The sequence below is a fragment of the Nomascus leucogenys genome, chromosome 4 (genome assembly GCF_006542625.1).
Source record: "Nomascus leucogenys isolate Asia chromosome 4, Asia_NLE_v1, whole genome shotgun sequence".
Classification (NCBI taxonomy): Eukaryota; Metazoa; Chordata; class Mammalia; order Primates; family Hylobatidae; genus Nomascus; species Nomascus leucogenys.
In genome coordinates this window covers 103,365,784-103,393,375 of record NC_044384.1, presented here as the reverse complement: position 1 = coordinate 103,393,375, position 27,592 = coordinate 103,365,784, and the positions used below count along the sequence as shown (strand labels likewise).

Genomic DNA, 27,592 nt, shown 5'->3' with positions numbered 1-27,592 from the left:
AGCCGCCACGCCTGGCTCCTTTCTTTTTTATGTTTCAGATAGGGCATTACATTATTAAAACATTCTGCAGCTGGGTGCGGTGGCTCATGCCTGTAATCCTAGCACTTTGGGAGGCCAAGGCAGGTGGATCACGAGGTCAGGAGTTCAAGACAAGCCTGGCCAACATGGTGTAACCTCGCCTCTACTAAAAATACAAAAAAAAAAAAAAAAAATGGCCGGGCATGGTGATGTGCACCTGTAGTCCCAGCTATGCAGGAGGCTGAGGGAGGAGAATCGCTTGAACCTGGGAGGCAGAGGTTGCAGTGAGCCGAGATTGCGCCACTGCACTCCAGCCTGGGCGACAGAGCAAGACTCCATCTTGGAGAGAAAAAAAACACAAAATGTTGTGAGTACATTTAATTAAATATGAATTTTGTTTCAGGAGAGTGAGATATTACGAAATATAGGTTATAAAAAGGAGGCTTTTGTTCTGACAGTATTAGAGAACATCTTCTGCCTAACCCTCTAGTCCTTTTTTAATTAACTTGGCTCCTATCACTCATTTACTCAAAAGTATTTATTGACTATTAAACGCTGGGTCTAGTTCTGCATTCTTAGAATATACCAGTGGTATGTATGGGAGAAGGGTGCTGTAGACATAGAAACCAGCCAGTGTACGTCATCAGGAGGGGAGGACAGTGCGGCTCAGATGGAGCAAATGAAGGCTGGAGAATAGGTTGAGTCAAAGAAGCAATAGGTGGAACCCAGTGGGCCCTCTAAGCAGCTTGGCTTTTACTCTGAACATTATGGACTTTCTTTTTTTTAAGTTGAAGGGTCTTGTTTATTAAAATTGTAGAATAAAGAAGGAAGAGGCTGGGCACGGTGGCTCACACTTGTACCCCAGCACATTGGGAGGCCAAGGCGGGCGGATCATGAGGTCAGGAGTTCGAGACCAGCATGACCAACATGGTGAAACCCTGTCTCTACTAAAAATACAAAAATTAGCTGGGCAAGATGGCACGTGCCTGTAATCCCAGCTACTCAGGAGTCTGAGGCAGGAGAATCACTTGAACTTGGGAGGTGGAAGTTGCAGTGAGTCAAGATCATACCACTGCACTCCAGCCTGGGTGACAGAGCAAGACTCTGTCTAAAAAAAATAATAAAAAGGCTGGGCGCGGTGGCTCACACCTGCAATCCTTGCTCTTTGGGAGGCTGAGGCGGGTGGATTGCCTGAGCTCAGGAGTTCGAGACCAGCCTGGGCAACATGGTGAAACCCCGTCGCTACTAAAAATACAAAAATTAGCTGGGCATGGTGGCACACGCCTGTAGTCCCAGCTACTTGGGAGGCTGAGGCAAAAGAATTGCTTGAACCTGGGAAGCAGAGGTTGCAGTGAGCCAGGATCACGCCACTGCACTGCAGCCTGGGCAACAGAGACTCTATCTCAAAAAAATAAAATAAAATAAAATAAATAAAATAAAATAATAAAATAAGAAAAAATTGGCTTTAGTCACCCACTCCCATTCCATTCTTCTGTTCCTGCTTCTAGGGCAGAACTCTGTGGCTCCAGGGCTTAGTTTCTTTTGGATGGATGGGGGTCCAGGTGGCTTTATTATTTATTTATTTATTTAAAATTTTTTTGAGACAGAGTCTTGTTCTGTCACCCAGGCTGGAGTGTGATGGCGTGATCCAGGCTCACTGCAACCTCCGCCTCCCGGGTTCAAGTGATTGTCCTGCCTCAGCCTCCCGAGTAGCTGGGATTACAAGCGCCCGCCACCATGCCCTGCTAATTTTTGTATCTTTAGTAGAGATGAGGTTTCGCCATATTCGCCAGGCTGGTCTTGAACTCCTGACCTTATGTGATCCACCCGCCTTGGCCTCCCAAAGTGCTGGGATTACAGGCATGAGCCACTGTGCCCGGCCTTTTTTTTTTTTTTGAGACAGTTTCACTCTTGTGGCCCAAGCTGGAGTGCAATGGTGGTGAGAGGTGACAGCGTGCTGGCAGTCCTCACAGCCCTTGCTCGCTCTGGGCGCCTCCTCTGCCTGGGCTCCCACTTTGGCGGCACTTGAGGAGCCCTTCAGCCCACCACTGCACTGTGACAGCTCCTTTCTGGGCTGGCCAAGGCCAGAGCCGGCTCCCTCAGCTTGCAGGGAGTTGTGGAGGGAAAGGTGCAAGCAGGAACCCGGGCTGCCCGCCGCGCTTGCGGGCCAGCTGGAGTTCTGGGTGGGCGTGGGCTTGGCGGGCCCCGCACTTGGAGCAGCCGGCCGGCCCTGCCGGCCCTGGGCAATGAGGGGCTTAGCATCCGGGCCAGCGGCTGTGGAGGGTATACTGCGTCCCCCAGCAGTGGCAGCCCACTGGCGCTGCCCTTGATTTCTCACCGGGCCTTAGCTGCCTTCCCGTGGGGCAGGGTTCGGGACCTGCAGCCCACCATGCCTGAGCCTCCCACCCCCTCCATGGGCTCCTGTGCGGCCCCAGCCTTCCCGACAGCACCACCCCCTGCTCCACGGGGCACCCAGTCTCATCGACCACCCAAGGGCTGACGAGTGCGAGCGCACGGCGCGGGACTGGCAGGCAGCTCCACCTGCAGCCCCGGTGCGGGATCCACTGGGTGAAGCCAGCTGGGCTCCTGAGTCTGGTGGAGACGTGGAGAACCTTTATGTCTAGCTCAGGGATTGTAAATACACCAATCGGCACTCTGTATCTAGCTCAACGTTTGTAAATACACCAATCAGCACCCTGTGTCTAGCTCAGGGTCTGTGAATGCACCAATTGACACACTGTATCTAGCTACTCTGGTGGGGCCTTGGAGAACCTTTGTGTTGACACTCTGTATCTAGTTAATCTAGTGGGGACGTAGAGAACCTTTGTGTCTAGCTCAGGGATTGTAAACGCACCAATCAGCGCCCTGTCAAAACAGACCACTGGGCTCTACCAATCAGCAGGACGTGGGTGGGGCCCGATAAGAGAATAAAAGCAGGCTGCCCGAGCCAACAGTGGCAACTGGCTTGGGTCCCCTTCCACACTGGAAGCTTTGTTCTTTCGCTTTTTGCAATAAATCTTGCTACTGCTCACTCTTTGGGTCCACACCGCTTTTATGAGCTGTAACACTCACCGCGAAGGTCTGCAGCTTCACTCCTGAGCTAGCGAGACCACAAACCCACCAGAAGGAAGAAACTCCAAACACATCCGAACATCAGAAGGAACAAACAACTCCAGACGGGCCACCTTAAGAGCTGTAACACTCACCGCGAGGGTCCGCGGCTTCATTCTTGAAGTCAGTGAGACCAAGAACCCACCAATTCCGGACACAGTGGGATCTCGGCTCACTGCAACCTCCACCTCCTGGAATTGAAGCAATTCTCCTGCCTCAGCCTCCTGAGTAGCTGGGATTACAGGCGTGCGCCACCATGACCGACTAATTTTTGTATTTTTAGTAGAGACGGGGTTTCATCATGTTGGCCAGGCTGGTTTTGAACTCCTGATCTCAGGTGATCCCGCCCTCATTGTTCTCCCAAAGTGCTGGGAATCCAAGTGTGAGCCACTGTGCTGGCCAGAAGAATTGTTTTAACCAAACATGTATAGACCCATGGATTCATTCCATCCTATGCAGAGTCCTGGTCTTCCATATTTAATTAGCACAAATGCCATAAAACTGCCTTCCTACTATTTAGTAGTTCTCCCTGTGAACTATTCAGTAAAGTTTCTTTACTATTCATTCCCTTGCCTGACGATTAAATAAACTCAAAATTTTTATTTATTTATTCACTTGTATTAAGTTCTGATGGTCTTTATTACCTGAATTTGGATTCTAAGTTATATTATTATTATTATCCTTAATAATAATAATAGACCCCATAATAAATATCACTAACTATGGGCCCAGCATTGTGCTTTGTGCTCTGTAGGGCTTTACATAAAGACCAAATTTAATGCTGATATTATTTCATAGATCGGGAAATTGAAGTTTAGAAGGATTAGTAACTTTGTGTCCACAGTCATAAAGTAAGAAAAGACAAGACAGGGTTCAGGATGCCAAAATATGTGTTCCTAAATACTCTAAATACACCACAAATAACTCTGAACTTTTTAAAGGTCTGTGTTCTATAAATAATGAGATCTTTGCTACTTTGACTAGGCCTTTGAAGAAAAGAAGCCAGTGAGAATTAAGCCCCCTGACATAGACGCAATACCTCCTGGGAAAGCTAACCAACTTTGGCCTTTGAACTACATCTAGGGCCAGGAGTGTTCCAGGCTTTGATTACTCTAGGCTTGCAAAGCTGCCATCCAGACATCCTGATCATCAGATTCCCAGACGCGCAGCCCAGCTGCTCCAACTCTCTCAGGACAGGAAGAGGGATGAGGACTAGCTAAGCTATGCTGCTCCAGAGGAGCTACTGAAACCAGGACCCCCATCCATCCAGAAGAAATGAAGCCCTGGAGCCATAGAGTGCTGCCCTAGAATCAGGAACCGAAGAATGTGGTGGTGGGAGTGGGTGACTAAAGTCAAATGGGGCCAGGCGCCGTGGCTCACGCCTGTAATCCCAGCACTTTGAGAGGCCAAGGCGGGCGGATCACGAGGTCAAGAGATTGAGACCATCCTGCCCAACATGGTGAAACCCCGTCTCTACTAAAAACACAAAAATTAGCTGGGTGGAGTGATGGGCGCCTGTAGTCCCAGCTACTCGGGAGCCTGAGACAGGTGAATCACTTGAACCCGGGAGGCAGAGGTTGCAGTGAGCCAAGATCACGCCACTGCACTCCAGCCTGGTGACAGAGTGAGACTCCGTCTCAAAAAAAAAAAAAAAAAAAAAAAATTCTCCTATTTATTAGTTAGGCAAAGGTCTTCAGTTAGGCTGATAAAGGGTCTGGCCTCCTGGATTACAAAAAGTTCATGGTTGTTTGTTATCTTCAGCTGGTTAGAAACAGTTGCAATTTAATTTTGACATTTCTTAGGAAAGTGCAGCTAAATGGTAACACTGTATTTGCTGACTTGTGGAAAACAGGGAAGAACAGATCTTGGATTGGAGGACCAAGAGCCAGCCTTCTTTAAGTCAGTTGTGCCTGTCTTCTCCACTGATGAATCCCTCGCTTCTGGTAGAACCTGGCATGTAATCTTCCTCTAGTAAATATTTACTTATGAGTGGGGAAGCTCAAAGGAAGGCTTCCTATGCACATTCTTCAATACTATTCTGTACTGCATTCTACATTGGGGGACATCGAGACTAAGTGACTCCTATCTCAATCCATCCATTCTTCTCAAAGGAAAAGTCACAAAGAGCATTCCTGTATAGGTCATAAAGACTGTTCTCTCAGTGGAAACAAATGCTTGTGGCATTATGTGATTATGGTAGAGGATAATTTTAGTATAATTGTAGATATTTACAGCGCTGAGGATGTCTCGGATGCCTACTTGGAAGATTCTCTGTTGCAATAATATATAGAATAGATTCGGCTGTGGGTTTTTTTGGATTAAAGTAAAATATGTAATATGTAAAAATGGAGTGCAGTGTATAATCTGAATCTAATCATGGGAAATATCAGAAACTTTTTTGTGACGGCATTCACCATGTTGCCCACGCTAGTCTTGAAGTCCCGAGCTCAGACAATCCGCCCGCCTTGGTTGGCCTCCCAAAGTGCTGGGATTACAGGCGTGAGCCACTGTGCCCAGCCCTTTGTATTATTCATATTCTTGCAACTTTTCTGTATATTTGAAATGATTTCCAAATCAAAAGTTTGAAGAGGTTGAATGAAAACATAGGTCCTGCACAGCACATCTTGGGGAGAAAGACTTTAATAATTGAGAACTATTAATGGGCCAGGTCTTATGATAAAACAAGAGTCCTGTGACTCTTCTGACTGGAAACTTTCTTTCTTCAGCAGAATCAAAGCCAGAAGTCCATACCTGCTCTTCTTGCCCTCTGGCCTTTGGCAGTCAGCAGTTCCTCAGCCAAGATGAGCTACACAATCATCCTATTCCAGGTTTCCATGCAGGAAATCAATTCCACCCAGGAAATCCCTGCCCAGAGGATCAGCCACAGTCACAACGTCCTTCTGATAAAAATCACAGGGGGGCTGAAGCAGAAGATCAACGAGTGGAAGGAGGCGTCAGACCCTTGTTTTGGAGTACAAATGAGAGGGGGCTTTAGTGGGTTTCTCTAGCCTGTTCCAGAGATCACCAATAAGCTCTTGGGGAGGCAACAGAATATTTGAGATACAGTTCAGTCCAGCCCAGAATGCAAGCTCTGAGGAAGTAGACAGAATTTCCAAGAGGGCAGAAACTCCAGAGTTTGGAGCAGTCAGGTTTGGAGAGTGTGCACTAGCTTTTAACCAGAAGTCAAACCTGTTCAGACAGAAGGCAGTCACAGCAGAAAAATCTTCAGACAAAAGGCAGTCACAGGTGTGCAGGGAGTGTGGGCGAGGCTTTAGCAGGAAGTCACAGCTCATCATACAGCAGAGGACACACACAGGAGAAAAGCCCTATGTCTGCGAAGAGTGTGGGCGAGGCTTTATAGTTGAGTCAGTCCTCCGCAACCACCTGAGTGCACACTCCGCGGAGAAACCTTATGTGTGCAGCCATTGTGGGCGAGGCTTTAGCTGCAAGCCATACCTCATGAGACATCAGAGGACACACACAAGGGAGAAGTCATTTATGTGCACAGTGTGTGGGCGAGGCTTTCGTGAAAAGTCAGAGCTCATTAAGCACCAGATAATTCACACAGGGGGTAAGCCTTACGTGTGCAGAGATTGTGGCCGAGGCTTTGTAAGGAGATCATGTCTCAACACACACCAGAGGATACATTCAGATGAGAAGCCTTTTGTTTGCAGAGAGTGTGGGCGAGGCTTTCGTGCTAAATCAACTCTCCTCCTACACCAGTGGACACATTCAGAGGTGAAACCTCATGTGTGTGAAGACTGTGGGCATGGATTTAGCCAGAAGTCGACGCTCAAATCCCATCGGAGAACACACTCAGGGGAGAAGCCTTATGTGTGTGGGGAATGTGGGCAGGGATTTAGCCGGAGGATATTCCTCAATGGACACTGGAGGACATACACGGGAGAGAAGCCTTACACGTGCTTTGAGTGTGGGCGAAACTTTAGCCTCAAGTCCGCTCTTAGTGTACATCAGAGGATATACTGGGGAGAAGCCTTATGCATGCGTGGAGTGTGGGCGAGGCTTTATCACGAAATCACAACTCATCAGACACCAGAGGACACACACAGGAGAAAAGCCTTATGTCTGCGGAGAGTGTGGGCAAGGCTTTATAGCTCAGTCAGCCCTCCGCTACCACCGGAGTACACACTCCAGGGAGAAACCTTATGTGTGCAGCCAGTGTGGGTGAGGCTTTCGTGATAAATCAACTCGCACACGAGCAGACACATTCAGGGGAGAAGCCTTATGTGTGTGGAGAATGTGGGCAGGGATTTGGCCGGAAGATACTCCTCAACAGACACTGGAGGACACACACAGGAGAGAAGCCTTACGCGTGCATCGAGTGTGGGCGAAACTTTAGCCACAAGTCCACTCTCAGCTTACATCAGAGGATACACTCGGGGGAGAAACCTTATGCATGCACGGAGTGCGGGCGAGGCTTTAGGAGGAAGTCACAGCTCATCACACACCAGAAGACACACTCGGGGAAAAGCTTTAGAGGTGCAAGGAGTGAGGATGTGATTTTAGCAACAAGTCAGCCATCAGCCACACTAGCGGAAATGCTTAGGGAGAAGGCTTGTTTGTAAGGTAATGTGGACAGAGCTGTACGTGGACATCACTTGTCAGATGCCAGAGGACACACTCGGGAGAAGCCTTCATGGAGTGAGAGTAAGGTGTTGGCTGGAAGTGGCCCCTTAAGAGATACTTGGAGTCAAATCTGTCCACTGTACACCCACCCCACTCTTGTTCTAAGAGCTTCGGGGACAGTCTTCTGACCCCTTACATTCCTTTAGATGTGAAGATGGCAGAGATCTAACTTCTGAGAGCAGAGGTGTCAAGTGACGGTCCCCTTGGAGGAATGGTCTTTGCATCTGACTACTTCCTCCTGCAACTGTGTTCTTCCATTGGCTTCCATGACACTCTCCTGCTTTATTTTTTTCTACATCTCTAGCCTTTGCTGTATCCTCTCCCACCCCACCTTTAGATTTTACTCAGAGTTCAGTCTCCAGCCCTACAATCTGAGGGACTCCTTTACCAGGTCCCCTTCCTAACCCTCCAGTCCCAAATCCCAGATTCTTTAACCACACTCTAAAAGTTCTTCAGACTCAGGACTTAAACATAGCCATGTCACCTTGGCCTTCAGTGACAGGGATCTAGCAATGCCGCATCAGGTTTAAGGGTTTTTTAAACACAGCTCCTCTTAAATCCTCCAATCTCAGTACCCAGTGTTTTAGCCATGCTCGGGTGGCTAAATTATGTCCAGGAATGGTGCTAGGGCCTTTAGCCATTTATCTCTCCTCACACTCCCAGGGCCCATATGGCCCAGGTTCTGACAGTTTGCCTTACTCCCTTGGCCTGGGGCTAGCCCTACCTGATACCCTGTGTCAATGAGCATACCTTGAAGAGCTATCCACTAAGGCCCCAGTGCCTTTATTTGCTGAGACTGCCACAGAAAAGAAGGGGAGAGATGTTCATGTAACCTCAAAATACTTAGGCTTGGTTTTGATGCTGGAGAGGAAGAAGGACTTGGAGAGAGAGAAGGAATGGCTGGTCCAGAGGCTTTTGTCCACTCCCTCTCACTGGAAGTGGTTGATCTCCAGGGAATCCCCAAGGTTAGCCTGGTTAGGGGAAGGGCTAGGGGTACCTGGAATGTAGGATCTCCCCCCTGCCTGGCCTACCACCTTAATGTGTCTGGAATCGGTGGGTTCTTGGTCTTGCTGACTTCAAGAATGAAGCCATGGACCCTTGCGGTGAGTGTTACAATTCTTAAAGATGGTGTGTCTGGAGTTTGTTCCTTCTGATGTTCAGACGTGTCCAGAGTTTCTTCCTTCTGATGGGTTCGTGGTCTCACTTCAGGAGTGAAGCTGCAGACCTTAGTGGTGTTAGAGCTCTTAAAGGCGGCACGTCTGGAGTTGTTCGTTCCTTCCGGTGGGTTCGTGGTCTCGCTGGCTTCAGGAGTGAAGCTGCAGACCTTCACGGTGAGTGTTACAGCTCTTAAAGGCGGTGCGGACCCAAAGAGTGAGCAGCAGCAAGATTTATTGTGAAGAGTGAAAGAACAAAGCTTCCACAGCATGGAAGGGGACCCAAGTGGCTGGCTCAGGCAGCCTGCTTTTATCCGCTTATCTGGCCCCACCCACATCCTGCTGATTGGTCCATTTTACAGAGAGTATATTGGTCTGTTTTGACAGGGTGCTGATTGGTGCATTTACAATCCCTGAGCTAGACACAGAGTGCTGATTGGTGGATTTACAATCCTCTAGCTAGACATAAAATTTTTCCAAGTCCCTGCTAGATTAGCTAGACACAGTGCTGACTGGTGCATTTACAATCCTTTAGCTAGACACACAAGTTCTCCAAGTCCCCACTAGATTAGCTAGACACAGAGCACTGATTGGTGCATTTACAAACCTTGAGCTAGACACAGAGCACTGATTGTCTCTAGCTAGACATAAAAGTTCTCCAAGTCCCCTCCAGATTAGTTAGATACAGAGTGCTGATTGGTGCATCCACAAACCCCAAGCTAGACACAGTGCTGATTGGTGCATATACAATCCTCCAGCTAGACATAAAAGTTCTCCAAGACCCTACCCAACTCAGGAGCCCAGCTGGCTTCGCCTAGTGGATCCGGCACCGGGGCCGCGGGCGGAGCTGCCTGCCAGTCCCATGCCACATGTCTGCACACCTCAGCCCTTGGGCGGTCGATGGGACGGGCAGTGCCTGTTGGGGAGGCTCGGGCTGCACGCGAGCCCATGGGGGTGGGGGGTGGCTTGGGCATGGCGGGCTGCAGGTCCCGAGCCCTGCCCCATGGGGAGGCCGCTGAGGCCTGGTGAGAATTCAAGCACGGCGTGGGCAGGCTGTCAGTGCTGGGGGACCCGGTGCACCCTCTGCAGCTGCTGGTCCAGGTGCTAAGCCCCTCAATGACTGGGGCCTGTGGTGCCGGCCGGCCACTCCGAGTGCGGGGGCCCCCGAGCCCGTGCCCACCCGGAACTCATGCTGGCCTGCGAGCACCGTGCGTAGCCCAGGTTCCCGCCCGCGCCTCTCCCTCCACATCTCTCCGCCAGCTGAGGGAGCCGGCTCCGGCCTGGAACAGCTCAGAGAGGGGCTCCCACAGTGCAGTGGCGGGCTAAAGGGCTCCTCAAGCGTGGCCAAAGTGGACGCTGAGGCCAGGGAGGCGCTGAGAGTGAGCGAGGGCTGCTAACATGTTGTCACCTCTCACTAATGCTGCCCCTTTCCCATGGCCTGAGCTAAAAGCCACAGAAAGTGTGTGTATGTGTGTGTGTTTAGGGGTTGCTGGGCAGGGGAAGGGTGGGACGTGGGACACCATCATTCCACAAGACCTCGAAGTTACTTCTCCCATAGAAAAATGCAAGTGGAAAAATTAGTGGTCATACATCTGCTTTAAACATGAGGGGGAGAAAAAAGTGTTCATTTTCTATTAAAATCCATGTAGGCACTGTCGAGACACTGCACAGGTATGGTCCGGCAAGAGGACTGTCAGGTCCAGGCAGTCAGAGGAAGCGATTGTAAGCTGCAATAAATCTTTCTGAGTCTCTCTTCAAAGGGTTTAGCCTGCTAACTTCCTTATCCTTGTTCTCAAATTCAACTTTCTTGTTCTTCCTTGCCCCTAGTTACCGTAAACAGCCTACCCCATTCTCGTCAGCTCTAATCAACAACTCACATCTGTTCCCTTGGTTACCTGTACTCGTTGTTCCCCCGAAACTGCATGTCTCACACTCCACCTCTGTACCTCATGTCCCCCTCCCCTTCTATATTTAGGAAAATATATACAAGTGGCCAACTGGGTCAGCTCAGATTGTGCAGTCTGACCCCAGCCCATGGGGGAGTGACACAGAGATAGGGACTGCGTTAAGGATAAAAATGCCCTGGTCTCCTTTGTTCTCTGTGCTCTTGTGATCTTGACTGACACAAGTGGCACCGTTCTGCAGAAGTAAATTACCTTGCTGAGAGAAATTAAACTTTTGCCTGAGTCCTGGTTTTACCTCATAGCACCAAGCATTTAATCCTAGAGCATTTTATATCCAACAATTCTGGGGGCTCGTCCGGGATCCCCATTCTCCTTCGGGAAGGGGTCTTCAGTCACCCTACCCAGGGGAGACACTTCCCACTGCCCTGTTGCGGTGGCCTCAGGAATGGGAGATCGAGACCCACCTGTTGTGATGAATAAACCTCTGGACTCTAAGCAACGTGGGGAAGATAGACTTGCAATACTGCGGCGACCAGGTAAACTGCACAGACCAAGGTAGAAAACGTCGCAGGGGCAACAAATTACTTCTTTAGTGGTTTTGGGGGGGGTTGGGGCATTCTGGAGGTTGAAAGTGCATGAATGGTAACAAGCACTACTGCTGTGTGGAGTGAGACCAATCTGCAGTTAGTGGTCATCTCATATGGCTTAGGGCAGCCCTTTGGGGGTCCTGTCAGGGGTTTATACTGACCCGCCATGAATGCTAAAAGTGACCTGGAACATTCCCTCAAGGGAAGCAGCCAGAGCGGACAGTGAAAGAAGGGTGCAAGGAATCTCCAGCAGGTGGAGCTAAAGGATAGGCTAATTGAGCCTTAGCAAAGCTTCCAGTGAAGGACAGGCAAGAGACCCCTAATACGAAGGGTTGAGCCACAAGGAACCCCCCAAATAGGCAAGAGATCCCTAATATGAGGGGTTGAGCCACAGCAAGCCCCCGCTAGGCAAGAGATTCCTAATATGAGGGATTGAGCCTAGCCAGGACCCAGTATGGTAAATAATACAAGCAAAAAAGATAAAGTAAGCAACAAAGATATACCACTGATAGTCCCCCAGGTCTCAAAGATATACCACCTGATAGCCCCTTAGGTCTCATGCTAAAAGGTTGGAAAGATAACAAGAGAACTAAACATAAGACAAAGGAATAAATGATAAAATATTGCTGTTCTATTTGGTCTCAAAGACCTGTCCTCAGTCCCTCAATCTTCTGTCCAAAGTTTGGGTCGACTAAGGGTATACTATATCAACTTTTAATTCAACATGTAAGTAATAAAAGCCCAGTTTCTCAAGAAGAACTGGACTATGCTCTTTGTTGGAAGCAAAGACCTGTCCTCCCTTTTCCCTTATGCACCTGCCCCTACTGTAGAACCAGTGAGAGAAGGGATCCTGGCAAAGAGAACAGCACACGAGATCCCCTAGACCATCCTCCACCTAATACCCCTAGTCCCCCTCCTAATACACCCAACTCTTCTCCTCGGGCCCAGCCTAAGTCCCCGTCCCTGAAAAAACTCCAAGCTCCTAATTCGCCAGGTCGCTTTTGCTGGGCTGGTAACATCAAGGATCCACCGCAACATGTCTGCATCGTCCCGCCCATAGTACGCCCCAGCAGCAGGCAAAGCCCATGCTCCTGCGCCCCGGCTGGTCCAAGGTCCCAGCACCATGTTGACGGCGGCTCTGCAAGACCCATGGGCCAGGCCCCAGCCTATGCCCCGAGCAGACTACATTATGGGATATCTGCCTACTTTTGCTAAGGCCAAGTAATATGGTGCCTCAGCCGCAGCTCCAAGCAGCTTGGCATCCCTGCAGCTAAGTCTCCTGAGCAAGTGGTAAATAATCTTTCAGCTGATATATCCGCTAGCATTTATTGTGGTCAGGCCAGTGTTAAACGTAAAAATATCCACCAGAAAAGAACTTTGATTCTTTAAAGTCGCTTTTTTTTTGTTTGTTTGAGATGGAGTCTCACTGTGTCGCCCAGGCTGGAGTGCAGTGGCACCATCTCGGCTCACTGCAAGCTCTGTCTCCCAGGTTCACGCCATTCTCCTGCCTCAGCCTCCCCAGTAGCTGGGACTACAGGCACCCACCACCACCCCCGGCTAATTTTTTTTGTATTTTTTAGTAGAGACGGGGTTTCACCCTGTTAGCCAGGATGGTCTCGATCTCCTGACCTCGTGATCTGCCCGCCTCGGCCTCCCAAAGTGCTGGGATTACAGGCGTAAGCCACCACACCCAGCCTCTTGAAGTCACTTATATTAAAATGTGCTACCAGAAAAGAATTACATGTGTATAAGTATGAGGCTATTCTGTTAAAAACGATGGTTTAACATTAACTACTGATAATTCGCGTAACCTAGCAAGTTTCTTAACGAGAGATCCAAATCAAAAAGAAAGCACACATGTTTAGATTTAACTGATTACCATACAAACGTCCGGCCAAACTTAAGAGAAACCCCCTTCAAAAGTGATTAAGGGAAAAAGAATGCAACAAGTGTTCAGTGATTAATAAAAGTTCCTAGAGAAAATCAAAGTGTTTAATAATTAGTCTATTCAAATTTATAAGCTGTCTGCACTTAGTCAAGCTTTCAAGTACCTGCAGGAACTGAAAGAACCATCTATACTAATTGTAAATACGCCTTTACGGTGGCTCATACATTTAGAAAACTTCAGACTGAATTAATAGTAAAAGTTAAAGCCTTGTTTATGAGGAGTTAGTGTTAAATAACCTTCAGTTACCAGAAAAGAAAAACATAGCTATTGTCCACGTCCCCACGCACCAAAAAGCCTGTCTTTCAAGAGTCAAGAAAATAACCTAGCAAATCAGATAAGCCAGAAAGTAACCTAGCAAATCAGATAACGCTACGGGAGTGTTTCCCCTGTAGGCGCTAAAGGGAACTCAGAGAAATGTTATTCAAACCTCTTATGAAGGAAGTCCTATCTCCACCTACATTAGAGGACTCATTAAAGACCCCAAGCCATGTATAGCACAGTCAAAGTTTATACGTGTACAGAAATTTATACCCTGAGCCAAACAAGTCTAGAGACTTGGTTGCCATAAATCAAATGTCTTCTGACTTCTTATTACCCTACTAAGAATCCAAACTACCTCTCAAAGCAATCCAACATTCCTACATACTTGGTTTATCTTCCACTTTCTCTTCCCTCAGAACTCACAATTTTCCAGTACAGGCACCACCCCTAGAGTTTCCAGTACCTCGACACCAGCCTGAGGAGCCAGCCTAGTGCTTCTAACCACTGAAACTGCAGTCCAAACAGCAAGAAAAGATAGACCCATCACACCCAAGTCGAGAAAGCACCGCCATCCCCGAAGTCGTGGGCCATTATCCAAGGGAAAAAAAAACCCTCAAACCTAAGGTTAAGCAACATTTAACACTCTTTTATCTATTCCATTCCCCTTTCTTCTCTCCTCATTCTCTTGCTGACCTTGTTATCAATGTAACTAGGTCAGACTCACCCCAAATCATTACCTTTGATGCTTGCCTTGTCATGCCTTGTCAAAAGGATGAATACTGGCAAAGATATGTCTCTACTTCAGAAAAATACCTCTGCCCCTTCAGAGAAGCCACTGACCCCGTGCCTTGCTCATGGCGGGGGTACCAAGGCACCCCAAGTTGGGAGATATGTCAATGGGCAGATGTCATCCTAACTACCAGAGAACACGGCGGGACCTCCCCAGAAAGCTGTACCGACCTAAAATCTTGCCTCTGCCTTACCAAAGGAATCACCCCCTCTAATTGTCAACTTCACCACTGTAACCCAGTAACAATCTCTATTAATGCCCCTACCTCCACCAACCCTGTGCCCCCTTTAGAATGCTTGTACGGATTAGGAGCAGAGGTCAATGGATATGACCATAAGACTTCTTTAAAATATGCTTTATTGACCCCCTTCTTCTTCTCCATCTGAACCTTCTACTCTACCTAACAACAATGCCAAAGTAAATATTGTAGAAGTAAAAGATTTAAGACAGACCCTAACAATTGAAACAGGATATCAAGATGTAAATGGCTGGTTGGAATGGATTCAATATTCTTTTTTTTTTTTTTTTGAGACGGAGTCTCGCTCTGTTGCCCAGGCTGGAGTGCAGTGGCGCAATCTCGGCTCACTGCAAGCTCTGCCTCCCGGGTTCACGCCATTCTCCTGCCTCAGCCTCTCCGAGTAGCTGGGACTACAGGCGCCCGCCACCACGCCCGGCTAATTTTTTTGTATTTTTAGTAGAGACGGGGTTTCACCGTGGTCTCGATCTCCTGACCTCGTGATCTACCTGCCTCGGCCTCCCAAAGTGCTGGGATTACAAGCGTGAGCCACCGCGCCCGGCCAGAATGGATTCAATATTCTGTCTGCACATTAAACAAAAGCAATTGTTATGCTTATACACACTGCAGACCAGAGGCCCAGATTATCCCCCTTATACACACTGCAGACCAGAGGCCCAGATTATCCCCTTTCCACTAGGATGGTCCTTCAATCGACCAGGCATGGGCTGTATGGTAGCTTTTTTTCCAGGATTCCACAGCCTGGGGCAACAAATCATGCCAAGCACTCTCTGCTATATCCTGAAGTCCAGCACCCTGTGGGTCAGCCCCTGAGGACCATCCAGCTTCCATCTCCCAGTGTCAGTTTCACCTCATGTCTCTCACAACAGGGGGAGAATTTGGCATTCCTTGGAAGCTTAATGGGATGCAGTGAGCTTAAGCCCTTCCAAGAGCTTACCCATCAGTCTACCCTTAGTCATCCTCGAGTGGATGTATGGTGGTATTGCGGTGGACCCTTACTGGACACTGCCAAGTAACTGGAGCGGCACTTGTGCTCTTATCCAATTGGCTATCCTTTTCACCCTGGCATTTCATCAGCCAGAGAAAGAAAAACCACAACACCGAAAAATGAGAAGCCCCTTATGGGTCTTTTGACTCTCAAGTTTACATAGATGCCATTGGAGTCCCAGGGGGAGTTCCTGACAGGTTCAAAGCCCGAGACCAAAGAGCTGCAGGATTTGAATCCATGTTTCCAGGGGTAACTATTAATAAAAATGTAGCTTGGATAAATTACATCTATTATAACCAGCAGTGGTTTATTAATTACACCAGGGATGCTATCAAAGGAATAGCTGACCAATTAGGGCCTACTAGCCAAATGGCTTGGGAAAACAGAATAGCTCTAGACACGTTATTAGCCGAAAAAGGTGGAGTCTGTGTTATGATTAAAACCCAATGTTGTGCCTTCATCCCAAACAACACTGCCCCCGATGAGAGCATAACAAAGGCCTTCCTTGCAGAGACTTACCGTTTTATCCAATGAATTAGCTAAGAATTCTGGAGTCAAGACCCCATTTCAGTATGGCTAGGAAAGTGGTTCAGTAAATGGAAAGGAATCAGGGTCTCAATTTTTATTTCCCTTGCAGTTGTAGGAGGTGTCCTCATTCTCATTGGGTGTTGTGTCATACCATGCATCTGGTCTAATACAAAGAATTGTACAAACACCACTTACTAAAGCCTCCCTTAGTTCTCCTCTACCTTATTCAAGTAAGCTTTTCCTTTTAAAAGATCAAATCGAATGACAAAGCCAAGATATGTTTAAAAAGTTTGAAGAGAAAGAATCGTAAGAAAATTAAAAGGGAGGAATTGTAAGATGCAATAAATCTTTCTGAGTTTCTCGTCAAAGGGTTTAGCCTATTAAATTCCTTATCCTTGTTCTCAAACTCAAATTTCTTGTTCTTCCTTGCCCCTAGTTACTGTAAACAGCCTACCCCCCTTCCCATTAGCTCTAATCAATAACTCACATCTGTTCCCTTGGTTACCTGTATCCTTTGTTTCCCTGAAACTGCACATCTCACATGCTCCACCTCTGTACCTCATGTCCCCCTCCCCTTTTATATTTGGGAAAATATGTACAAGTAGCCAATCGGGTCAGCTCAGATTGTGCGGTCCGGTCACAGCCCATGAGGGAGTGACACAGAGTTAGGGACTGCATTAAAGATAAAAACCCCCTGGTCTCCTTTGTTCTGTGTGCTCTTGTGATCTTGATTGACACAAGTGGCACCCTTTTGCAGAAGTAAATTGCCTTGCTGAAATAATTTGCCTGAGTGCTGGTTTTACTTCATGGCACCAAGCATTTATTCCTAGAGCATTTTATATCCAACAAGATGCAGAGGTGACCTCTGTCCAGGCCAGGGCAGATGGCTTTGGGTGCCTTCTAGTCAAGAATCACCCCTTCCTTTGTCTCTTCGAAAAGAGGATGAAATCAGGGCTGTAATGGCCTCATCTGTGCAGTAACAAGCTCGAGGTGTTGTGAGATCTTTGCAATAAAGGGTTGCAGGGGAAGGAGGCGTGGAGAAAGGAGTAGCTGAGTCTCTGGTGTAGGGGCTGACAGCTCATTTCTGAAGGATGATAGGGGGCCTCATTCAAATGACTGCAAGGCCCAGTAAGTCAAACTGAGATCAAGGCAGGCTGTCTCCCTGTCAACCTCATCCTTCAACCCTACCCCTAAGGTTCCCTGGCTCTGCCCATTTTTCGGTTGTTGTATTTGGCCTTCCAAATCCTTCATCCCCTTTCCTTGAGCTTTGTCCCTCAGTGCAGCTTCTCTCTCAGCACACACCTAGGGACTGCTCTTTATCCCTCCCTGTGGACTTGTTCTTCAGCACTGAATTCTCCCTTTGTTTCCCAAATTTTATTGAAGTGGTGCCTGCAGGGTAGGATGGTGGGGAAGAGTGCTTTGGGAGGAGCCACAGAGGGCTCTGAAGGGGCTACTTGTGACCTCTGCTGCTTGCCCAACATTTGGGGAATGAGGATAGGACCTCCCAAGATCGGTTCCAGCTGTCACTGATCCCCTACCTTCTCCCTCTCTGAGGAATGGCTCCACCTCACTTTGCCAGTTTTAGCATCTTAGTGGTCTCCATTTAGGGGCCACTTTCCCATAAGCCTTTGCGGGAGTGCTCGCTCAGTGCAATCCCAGGGGTCTTGGTTTTCCACAGCTGTTCCTTTCCAACATCACTCTCTTCTCTCCCCTGCCTTATTAACCCTCCTTTCCCATCTTGAGGGGTCCCTTCATGTCCTGGCCTCAGGAATTCCTCTTTTTAGGCCTTGGAGTGAGGTGAGAATCAAGATCTCCACAACTGGCTCCTGTGATTCAGATGCTGGGCCCTATGGTAAACCTCTCCAGGAAAGGAACAGGCAAGGGTGGAGTGAAACTTGGGCATTTATAATGAGTCTTCAAGGGATCATGGGCTCTCAGAACCGTAGAACTCAGGACTTGTGAATCCTGCATAGCTCCTGGGGAACTGAGATAACGCTGGGCTCAGATTAGGAATCCGGGGCTGCTCGCCAATGGGGGAAATGAATCCCACTGTTCACCCTGATTCAAGGGCCCTGATTCCCCAGGGCCATCTTTGATTAAGAAGAGTAAGCCCAAAGGAGAGGTTGTGGAATGATGAATGCGTGGGAGGGAGATGCTTAGATGAGGGTTTGAACTTGGAGATTCCAATTCCATGGGGGAGAATTTTGTGTGGTGGGAGGCTGACAAGTGAGAACTTCTGTGAAATGTTCTAATAGATACCAGGAAGAGGTATCTGTCTTTTGAAATATCCAAGCTTTTATGGATTTCTATATTACCTCTTGTTCTCAAGCTGAATCTATACTGAAGATTTAAAAAATCTGGTATATCTGGGCCAGACACAGTGGCTCACATCTGTAATCCCAGCACTTTGGGAGGCTGAGGCTGGCAGATTACTTGAGGTCAGGAGTTTGAGACCAGCCTGGCCAAGGTTAAGCAACATTTAGTCTCTACTAAAAATTAGCTGGGTGTGGTGCACATGCCTGTAATCCCAGATACTTGGAGGCTGAGGCATGAGAATCGCTTGAACTTAAGAGGCAGAGGTTGCCGTGAGCCAAGATTGCACCACTGCACTCCAGCCTGGGTGACAAAGCAAGACTCTGTCTCAAAGAAAAATTTTTGTTTCTTTAATCTTAGTAAGTGTTTTATGTAATTTTAAGTAAAATGTACACAAATGAATAGAAAATGAATTTACTATTTAGTAGTAAATTACAAATTTGTTAAAACAAATACATCTAACCTTCTTATGTCATTTCATATGGGTATAAATAAACATTTTTAAATGTTGGAAGTTATTCTCTTATAGGAAATAATAATCATATGGAAGCTAGTTTTGTGTCTGGCAGATAGTAGTTGCATAACAGCTTGTATTTTTTTTTTTTTTTTTTTCACTACCAAACCTACCTTTGGAAGATGAACCAGTCCTTGAAGCCCAGCTCCCAATCCAGGCTTTTTGCTTTCTGCCTCATTAACCTTGTCCAATTAGGTCTTTGACAGTCATTAAGTCATTAAAGCTATGATTTCTCCTTCTCCTGGGAGTCTATATTGTTTCTGTTGAGCCGGCCAGAAGGGAACTGAGATCACTTCTCTTTATGTGAAAAACCCTGAAAGGGAGAATCCTGTGACACACGTGAGCATTCTCAGTACAAGCATATGTAAAACATCCGTGAACCGTTAATACAGTCTGCAGTGGGAGCCACAACAGGACTCTGGATTGGCTCAAAAGCCCCACTTGGCTGGGCACACTGGCTCACATCTGTAATCCCAGCACTTTGGGAGGCCAAGGTGGGCGGATCACTTGAGGTCAGGAGTTCGAGACCAGCCTGGCCAACATAGTGAAACCCCATCTCTACCAGCTGATCTGTTCCCAAGCAAAGAAGAGAGACTACCAAATTATGATGTTGGTAACAATAGCATGCCTATCTTATAGATGAGCAAATAAAAACAAATGTAGATAACTTGGCCATGTTCACACAGCTAATAAGTAATGGTACTTGGCTTTAGCCTGGGATTCTGGAAACATCTGAAGTCTGGGCCTGAGGGGTTGTTCTATTCAATTCCTTGCCCCCAGGCAGCCTGGTTCTTCAAATTCCTCTGGTATCCTAAAATCTGACTAATTCTGGCTGGGCGTGGTGGCTCACACCTGTAATCCCAGCACTTTGGGAGGGTGAGGTGGGTGGATCACCTGAGATCAGGAGTTCGAGACCAGCCTGGCCAACATGGTGAAACCCTATCTCTACTAAAAATACAAAAATTAGCCAGGTAAGGTGGCTGGCACCTGTAATCCCAGCTACTCAGGAGGCTGAGGCAGGAGAATCACTACTCAGGAGGCAGAGGTTGCAGTGAGCCGAGATCACACCACTGCACTCCAGCCTTGGCGACAGAGCAAGACTCCGTCTCAAAAAAAAAAAAAAAAAAATCGAATTCTGATACAAGCAAGATTTAGGTGTCTGCTACACCAGACCTCTCTCCAGGGACCTCTCATGTGAGGATTCCAACGTGGCCTATTGACATTTTCCAAGCTGGAAACCTCTATGATAAAGCACTGCAGAAATAGTACCTGGTAAACATTTGTACTTGTTATCCCTGGAACATTGGATCCTTCCAGCTTAGAATTCCTTGTTAGTGGGGACAGAGTGGGGAGATGTTTCTACCAAAGAGCACAGGAAGTATCTGCTAAACTAATGTTATTAACTTGGTCATTCTGGCTTTCCCATGATGGTAGGCTGGCAGGAAAAGGGAGGAGCCATTATACTTATGTAGGTTATTGACCCTGATTATCATGCATTGGTGATGTTGCTACTCAAGTATATCTGAACCCAGGAGGTTCTTTGAATGCTTCCATACCCAGGCATAACCATCAGTGGGCACTTGCAGCAATCACAGCTCTCTATCAGGGTAAGTCAGCTAAGGGATCTGACCTCTTGGAAGTGAAAGTCTGTTTCCCAGTAGGTAAGCATCTTCAACCTGTAAAGGTTGGCTCTGGGGGCAGGAATTATAATATGGTTGATAAAGGAGGGAGGTAATAAGAATCAATTATGGCTTCAGGCCCAGTTGTAATGGTGGGAAATGTTATCTTTTCCACTAATCCACTTATATTGAGTCTTAAGTAGAGGATCACAGCTCACCAGGTTCTTGCCTGACTCTGTGATATGCTGAGCTACATGCAGAGCTGGCGCATGGGCAGACCCAAACACAGGCAGGGGAGGATGGCACTGAACAACTTTTATGCCCCATCTCACGTCCTCTTGGCCCACATTCCTACCCTGACCATAGCTGCACTCAGGTGAAATCAAAGACCTCACCGTTTCTCTCATGCTGCTTCTAGGAGCTTCTCTGCTGCAGTGTGGGAAGCCTGCAAGAGCCCCTCAGGCTTTCTGGCAGTATGCAAGTCTGGGACTGCAAACGGGATAGGTCTCCCTGGCAAATCACTGACAATGGATGATGAAACCAATGGACAAACAACCAGCCTCCTAGGCTTTGGTGGGAGACAGACGACCACCAACTAGATTGAAGCCCATTGTCCACAGTGGTAACCAGCTCAATACCCTATGCTTGGGATGGCCTTCCCTTCTCCTTTCTTTTACTCTCTTAGTGTCCCGATGCCTGTTTTCTGAGATCCCTTCCTAAAATAAACTACTTGCACACAAGTCGCCATCTCATGCTCTGCTTTTGGGAGGCCCTGAAGCGTAGTGTAGTAGTCTGTTCTCATGCTGCTAGTAAAGCATACCCGAGACTGGGCAATTTATAAAGAAAAGAAGTTGAACTGACTCACAGTTCACATGGCTGGGGAGGCCTCACAATCATGGCTGAAGGCAAATGAGGAGCAAAGTCATGTCTTACATGGTAGCAGGCAAGAGAGCTTGTGTAGGGGAACTTCCGTTTATAAAATCATCAGGTCTTATGAGACTTACTTACTGTCACAAGAATAGCACAGGAAAAGACCCAACCCAAGATTCAATTACCTCCCACCAGGTCCCTCCCACAACATGTAGGAATTATGGGAGCTACAATTCAAGATGAGATTTGGGTGGGGACACAGCCAAACCATATCACATAGACACAAGAGCTATTGAGACAAGTGTAAGCCTGTGACTCCTGGGACCACTAAACCAGAGGAAGAGCTCTTGCCTGAATTATAATTTGTGTTGGGAGGGTTCCCTTTCAAATTTATATTCTGTGGGAACTCATAATCTCAGTTGTCTTCTTACTCTCCTGTATCCTCTGTTCCTCTCTTTTGGCAAAGAACTAGAGCCTATAAATCAATTTATATTTTACCAGTCCTTCAAAATGTCCATAAGCTGCCAAATTTCCCTAAACTTGATATATTTCTCCTTAAGTCACAATCAGACTTAACAGTCTATACTCTTTGTCTTTGTTTCCTTAAATCCAAGTTCTCCATTTTCTTGCAATTTTTCACTTATAGGATCATCTAAAATTTGTGGGCGAGGTTTCTTTACATTGGAAATTTGTAGGGAAACCCCACCTGGAACATCCAAAGATGGGAAAGAGTTGGGGGTCGGAGCCACGGAAAAGATACAAACGTCCCGGATTGAGACTATGTAGGAAAAACATGTCTAGTGTCTGGGAAGAGATGTTATTTCGGGAGAGAAAAAAAAGCCACTCAACTGTGGTTGCACTGCCAGAGACCCGGTTACCACCCAGTCATCCATAGCACAGAAAGTCCCCCACTTACAATGGTTTGACTTCCATTTTTCAGCTTTATGATGGTATGAAAATTATATGCACTCAGTAGAAACTGTACTTAGAATCTTGAATTTTGATCTTTTCCCAGGCTAGCAACATGCAATATGATACTCTCATGATGCTGGGCAGCGGCAGTGAGCCATAGCTCCCAGGCAGCCACACGTTACAAGGGTAAACGATGGACGCTACAGTTCACTGTGCTGCCCGATAATTTTGCCCAACCATAGACTAGTGTTTTGTTTGTTTGTTTGCTTTTGTGGCAGTGTCTCACTCTGTCACTCAGGCTGGAGTGCAGTGGTGCAATCTTGGCTCACTGCAACCTTCTCCAGGGCTGAAGCAATCCTCCCACCTCAGCCTCCAAGTAGCTGGGACTACAGGAACGTGCCACCACACCCAGCTAATATATATATATATATATATATTTTCTTTTTGGTAGAGACAGGGTTTCACCATTTTGCCCAGGCTGGTCTCAAACTCCTGGCCTCAAGTGATCTGCCCATCTCAGCCTCCCAAAGTGCTGGGATTATAGGCATGAGCCACCGTGCCTGGCCTAATGTAAGTGTTCTAAGCACGTTTAGGTAGGTGAGGCTAAGCTATGATGTGCAGTAGGTTAGGTGTATTAAACGCATTTTTGTCTTACAGTATTTTCAATTTAAGATGGATTTATCCAGATGTAACCTCATTGTTAAGCCGAGGAGCATCTGTATTACCTTTGTAGGGACAGGCAAACCTACAGGAAACCTAAAATTCCCGTCTTGGTCCACAGTTCCCAGGCCCATGAGTACAAATCTTCAATGGCTAACCAGAAGACAAACCAACCCAAACTACCTGCTTCTGTAAAATGCTCTAAGAGGGATGGGAGGAGCTATCTTCTCTCCCAGGACCTAAAATAAGAAGTGTGAAGCCTTAGGAAGAGACTGACATCCCCATTTATAATGAGAAAACTTTGAATCACAGAGGTTTATAAATGACTGAAATGCTTTTCAGAGAGATTATATCTTACCCTTCTCACTCCCAATGCCAGAATTCTCTGACTCAATTGCATGAGAATTCTGGCATCTACTTTTGGGGGTGGGGGAACTGTTGGAATTTCTCAATTTTAATCATTCTTGGTTTGACTCAAGCCTCCAGCCCCAGCTCTCTTGAGCTGCACACCCTCCCTGCCTTACCCTGCCCCCTGCCCCTTTGGAAATTCTCCTTAGTTCCAGGCTTCTCACTCTGAGAGACTCAGGCAATCCTGGGCCTCTAATCCCATGTTGTAGCTGTGCACGCTATTGAGCTGGGCTTTCCATCTTAGCTGTCAAGGGCCTATTGTATTTTAATTTTTTAGAAATAGGGTTTCACTCTGTCACCCAGAGTGCAGGGGTATGATCATAGCTCACTATAGCCTAAAACTCCTGGGCTCAAGCAATCCTCCTACTTCAGCCTCCTGAGTAGCTAGGACTACAGGTATACACCACTACACCTGGCTAATTTTTTTTTTTTTTTTTTTTTTAGTAGAGACAGGGTCTCACTATGTTGCCCAGGTTGATCTCAAACTGCTGGCCTTGAGTGTCCTTTTGCTTCAGCCTCCCAAAGCACTGGGTTTACAGGTGTGAGCCATGGCACCCAGCCTAAAGAACCTATTTTATTAGGGGATTTGATGACTCAAAGTTTCCCTTTCTGCTAGTCTAATATTACAGTCACTCTTATAAAACAGCAATGGTGTGCTTTGGCTATGGTGCTGTGGCTGTGGTCTACACTTCCTGGGGTCAGGGGGTAAGATTAACAAAATACTCTACTGGGGTGCTGCTGTAACAAAATACCTGAAACTGGGTAATTTACAAAGAACAACAGAAATTCTTTCCTTTTTTTTTTTTTTTTTTTTTTTTTAAAAGATGGGGTCTTGCTATGTTACTCAGGCTGGCCTTAAACTCCAGGCAGGGCTCAAGCAATCATCTCATCTCAGCCTCCTGAGTAGCTGGGACTCCAGGCATGTGCCACTGTACCCAGCAGAAATTTCTTTTCTCACAGTTCTGGAACTGGGAAGTCCAAGATCAGGGCTCCTGCCCCTGGACTTGAACCTGGATCTTTGGCTTTGATGTTGGACCTTGTGTGTGGATATGAACTTTGAACTTGCACCTTGGAACTAAACCTCTGACTTGGATTTGTTCTGCATTTTGGAACTCACCTTAGACCTGAACCTTGATCATGAAATGGATCTGAATAATTCTTGGGTCTTGGACATGGGACTTGGACCTCCATGTGTATCTTGGATTTAGGACCATGATCTGGACCTTGTAAATTGACTTGGACTTTGGACTTGGACCTTGGACTAGAATTTGTCCATGGCTGTGGACCTCATCTTTGGATCTGGATCTGGACCTGGTCTTGGATGTTGGACCTAGATGCAGGCCTTGATTTGATTTGGAACATGGACTTGGTCCTTGCACATGGACCAACAAGTCTTTGGAACTGCATCTTGGACCTTGGATCTGAAATTTAAACATGGAGGTGACCTTTATTTCTTGTATTTGACTTTATAATTGGAAATTCAATCTCTACCTGGATCTTGGACCTGGATCTCAGACCTTGCTTTTTATTGGGCCATGGATCTTATACCTTAAACATGGAAATTGTACCTGGATTTGGACCTTTGCCTTGGACCCAGATCTGGACCCAGGGATAAGATTTGGACCTCAACTTGCAAATTTTGGTAATGAAATTTTCCTTTGCTCCTGTATTCCTTGGACCTAGGCTTCAGTCATGGATTTGGACCTTAGACGTGACCATCAGACCTTAGAGTTGAACCTAATTCCTGGTCCTCAGTCCTATAACTCAGAATGAATTATGCATAACCTTGGACTTAGAACTTAGATCTGGATCTTAGAGCTGATACTTGACCTGGTACTGGATATTTAACCTTGGACTTCAGACATGGGTTTAATCTGGGCCTTGGGATGATTTAAGACCTAGAAGTGGACCTAGAATTAGACCTTGGACTCCTGTGCCTGAGCCTGGACTTTGGAAGTGGACTTTGGGCCTTGTAACTCAACCTTGAACACGAGCCTCAAATGTAGACTGTGGGCCAGGCGCAGTGGCTCACACCTGTAATCCCAGCACTTTGGGTGGAAAGCTGAGGCAGGTGGATCACTTGAGCTCAGGAATTCGAGACCAGCCTGGGGAACATGGTGAAAACCTGGCTCTACAAAAAATAAAAAAATTAGCCAGGCTTGGTGGCACGCACCTGTAATTCCAGGTACTCAGGAGGCTGAGGCGGGAGGTTCACTTGGGCCCAGGAGGCAGAGGTTGCAGTGAGCTGAGCTTGTACCACTGCACTCCAGCCTGGAGGACAGAGTAAGACTCTGTCTCAAGAAAAAAAAAAATACATAAATAAATAAGAGAAAATACAGCATGTTTGTAAGATCTGTCTCTTGATGATCCAAGAAAGACAGGAAATAATTGCCAGAGTACTGCCTTGAGTAGGTGGGAGAAGACAGGATCTTCTGCACAGATTGGGTAACTTTAAATAGGAACTTGGAAGGTTCGCCCATTGTTCATCCTAACAAGAAGGAAGCAGAGTACATAAGCACAGATGCAGAAAGGTGGCTCAGTGTGGTCTTGGGAGTCTGAAAAGTTTCTCTTCTGGCTGTTTTTGTTACTTTCCTGAAATAGGACGTAAGGTTAACAGCTGGAGAGTGAGGAAGGGGGAGGAGGTGTTGGAGGTTTGAAGAGAAGGGAGAATACATGAATATATCTAGGAAAGTGGAGGAGTGGACAGTCTAGGAAGACGTGAGAGACATAAGAGTGGGATGTAGAAGGGACTATGACTTAAGAGTAAGATTTACTGATTTAAGATTTTCTTTTTTAGCTTAGAAGTAAGAGCGTGGTGGCTCATGCCTGTAATCCTAGCACTTTGAGAGGCTGAGATGGGTGAATCGCTTGAGCCCAGGAGTTCAAGACTAGCCTGGGCAACATGGCAAAACCCCATCTCTACAAAAAATACAAAAATTTGTCCAGCATAATGGAGCATGCCTGTAGTCCCAGCTACTTGGGAGGCTCAGGTGGGAAGATCACCTGAGTCCGGGAGGTGGCAGTGAGCCGAGATCATGCCACTGCATTCCAGCCTAGGTGACAGAGTGAGACCCTGTCTCAAAAAAAAAAAAAAAAAAAAAAAAAGAATTTAGAGATGGAGGAATTCTAATAATGTCAAAGATTAGAGTATGGATACTATTCATTACCATTAATAAAGGAACAATACACCTGGTACTGTGCTGGGTGACAGGGATACAGGCATGAATAAAACAGCCTTTGCGCTAATGAAATTTGTTCTCCCGGCAGAAAGCCAGATTTTAAACAAATAAGCTATGAGGCTGGTCTGAAGGTAGTGAGTTATCTCAATTGTTCACAGTTAGTTAGAGGTTGAATGCCCTGTTCTACTCTTTCCCCTTTCTCACTGCTGCACTTGACTAGTCTTTAAAAAAAAAAAAAAAAGATAGGAATCATGACTTAATTACAATGGTGGTACATGTTATGAAGAGCATGATACACTGCATGACAGAGTAAAGAACTAGGAGAACCTAGCTGGATTGCAGGATGTAGGAAGGCCTTCCTATGAAAAGTACATTTAAGTTGGGACCTGAAGGAGAAACAGGAATGCGCCAGGCAGGAAGTAGAGGGACCTCATGGGTAAAGACCCTAGCAGGTAGAGAATGTTCATCAAGCTCCAGCACTAGGAGTGGGTGAGTGGTGACAGAGGATACTGAAGAGTGCTGTGGGGGAGTGCTGGTCTTTATTCAGTGTGCAGTGGAGAGTTTTAAATGGGGGTGACCTGAAAAGATGGACATTTTAAAATAATTTTTTTTTTGAGACGGAGTTTTGCTCTTGTTGCCCAGGCTGGAGTGCAATGGCGTGATCTCAGCTCACCGCAAACTCCATCTCCTGGGTTCAAGCGATTCTTCTGCCTCAGCCTCCCAAGTAGCTGGGATTATAGGCAGGCACCACCATGCCCAGCTAATTTTGTATTTTTAGTAGAGACAGGGTTTCACCATGTTGGTCAGGCTGGTCTCGAACTCCCGACCTCAGGTGATCTGCCCTGCCCACCTCGGCCTCCCAAAGTGCTGGGATTACAGGCGTGAGCCACCACACCTGGCCTAAAAAATAATACTTTTTTAATGT

At 47.0% G+C, this 27,592-nt stretch overlaps 2 protein-coding genes across 4 annotated transcripts in view; one reads left to right on the top strand and one right to left on the bottom strand.

Annotated features, from left to right (window-relative positions):
* ZNF589 (zinc finger protein 589) overlaps nucleotides 1-8,900 on the top strand; it is a 33,820-nt gene extending 24,920 nt beyond the window's left edge. The window contains 2 exon segments of the mRNA XM_003257004.4: nucleotides 5,856-6,116; nucleotides 6,119-8,900. Of these exon segments, the coding sequence (XP_003257052.4) occupies nucleotides 5,856-6,116; nucleotides 6,119-7,329 (1,472 nt within the window). The 3' untranslated portion in view covers nucleotides 7,330-8,900.
* NME6 (NME/NM23 nucleoside diphosphate kinase 6) overlaps nucleotides 1-27,592 on the bottom strand; it is a 41,478-nt gene that overhangs the window by 937 nt on the left and 12,949 nt on the right. The window lies entirely within an intron of this gene.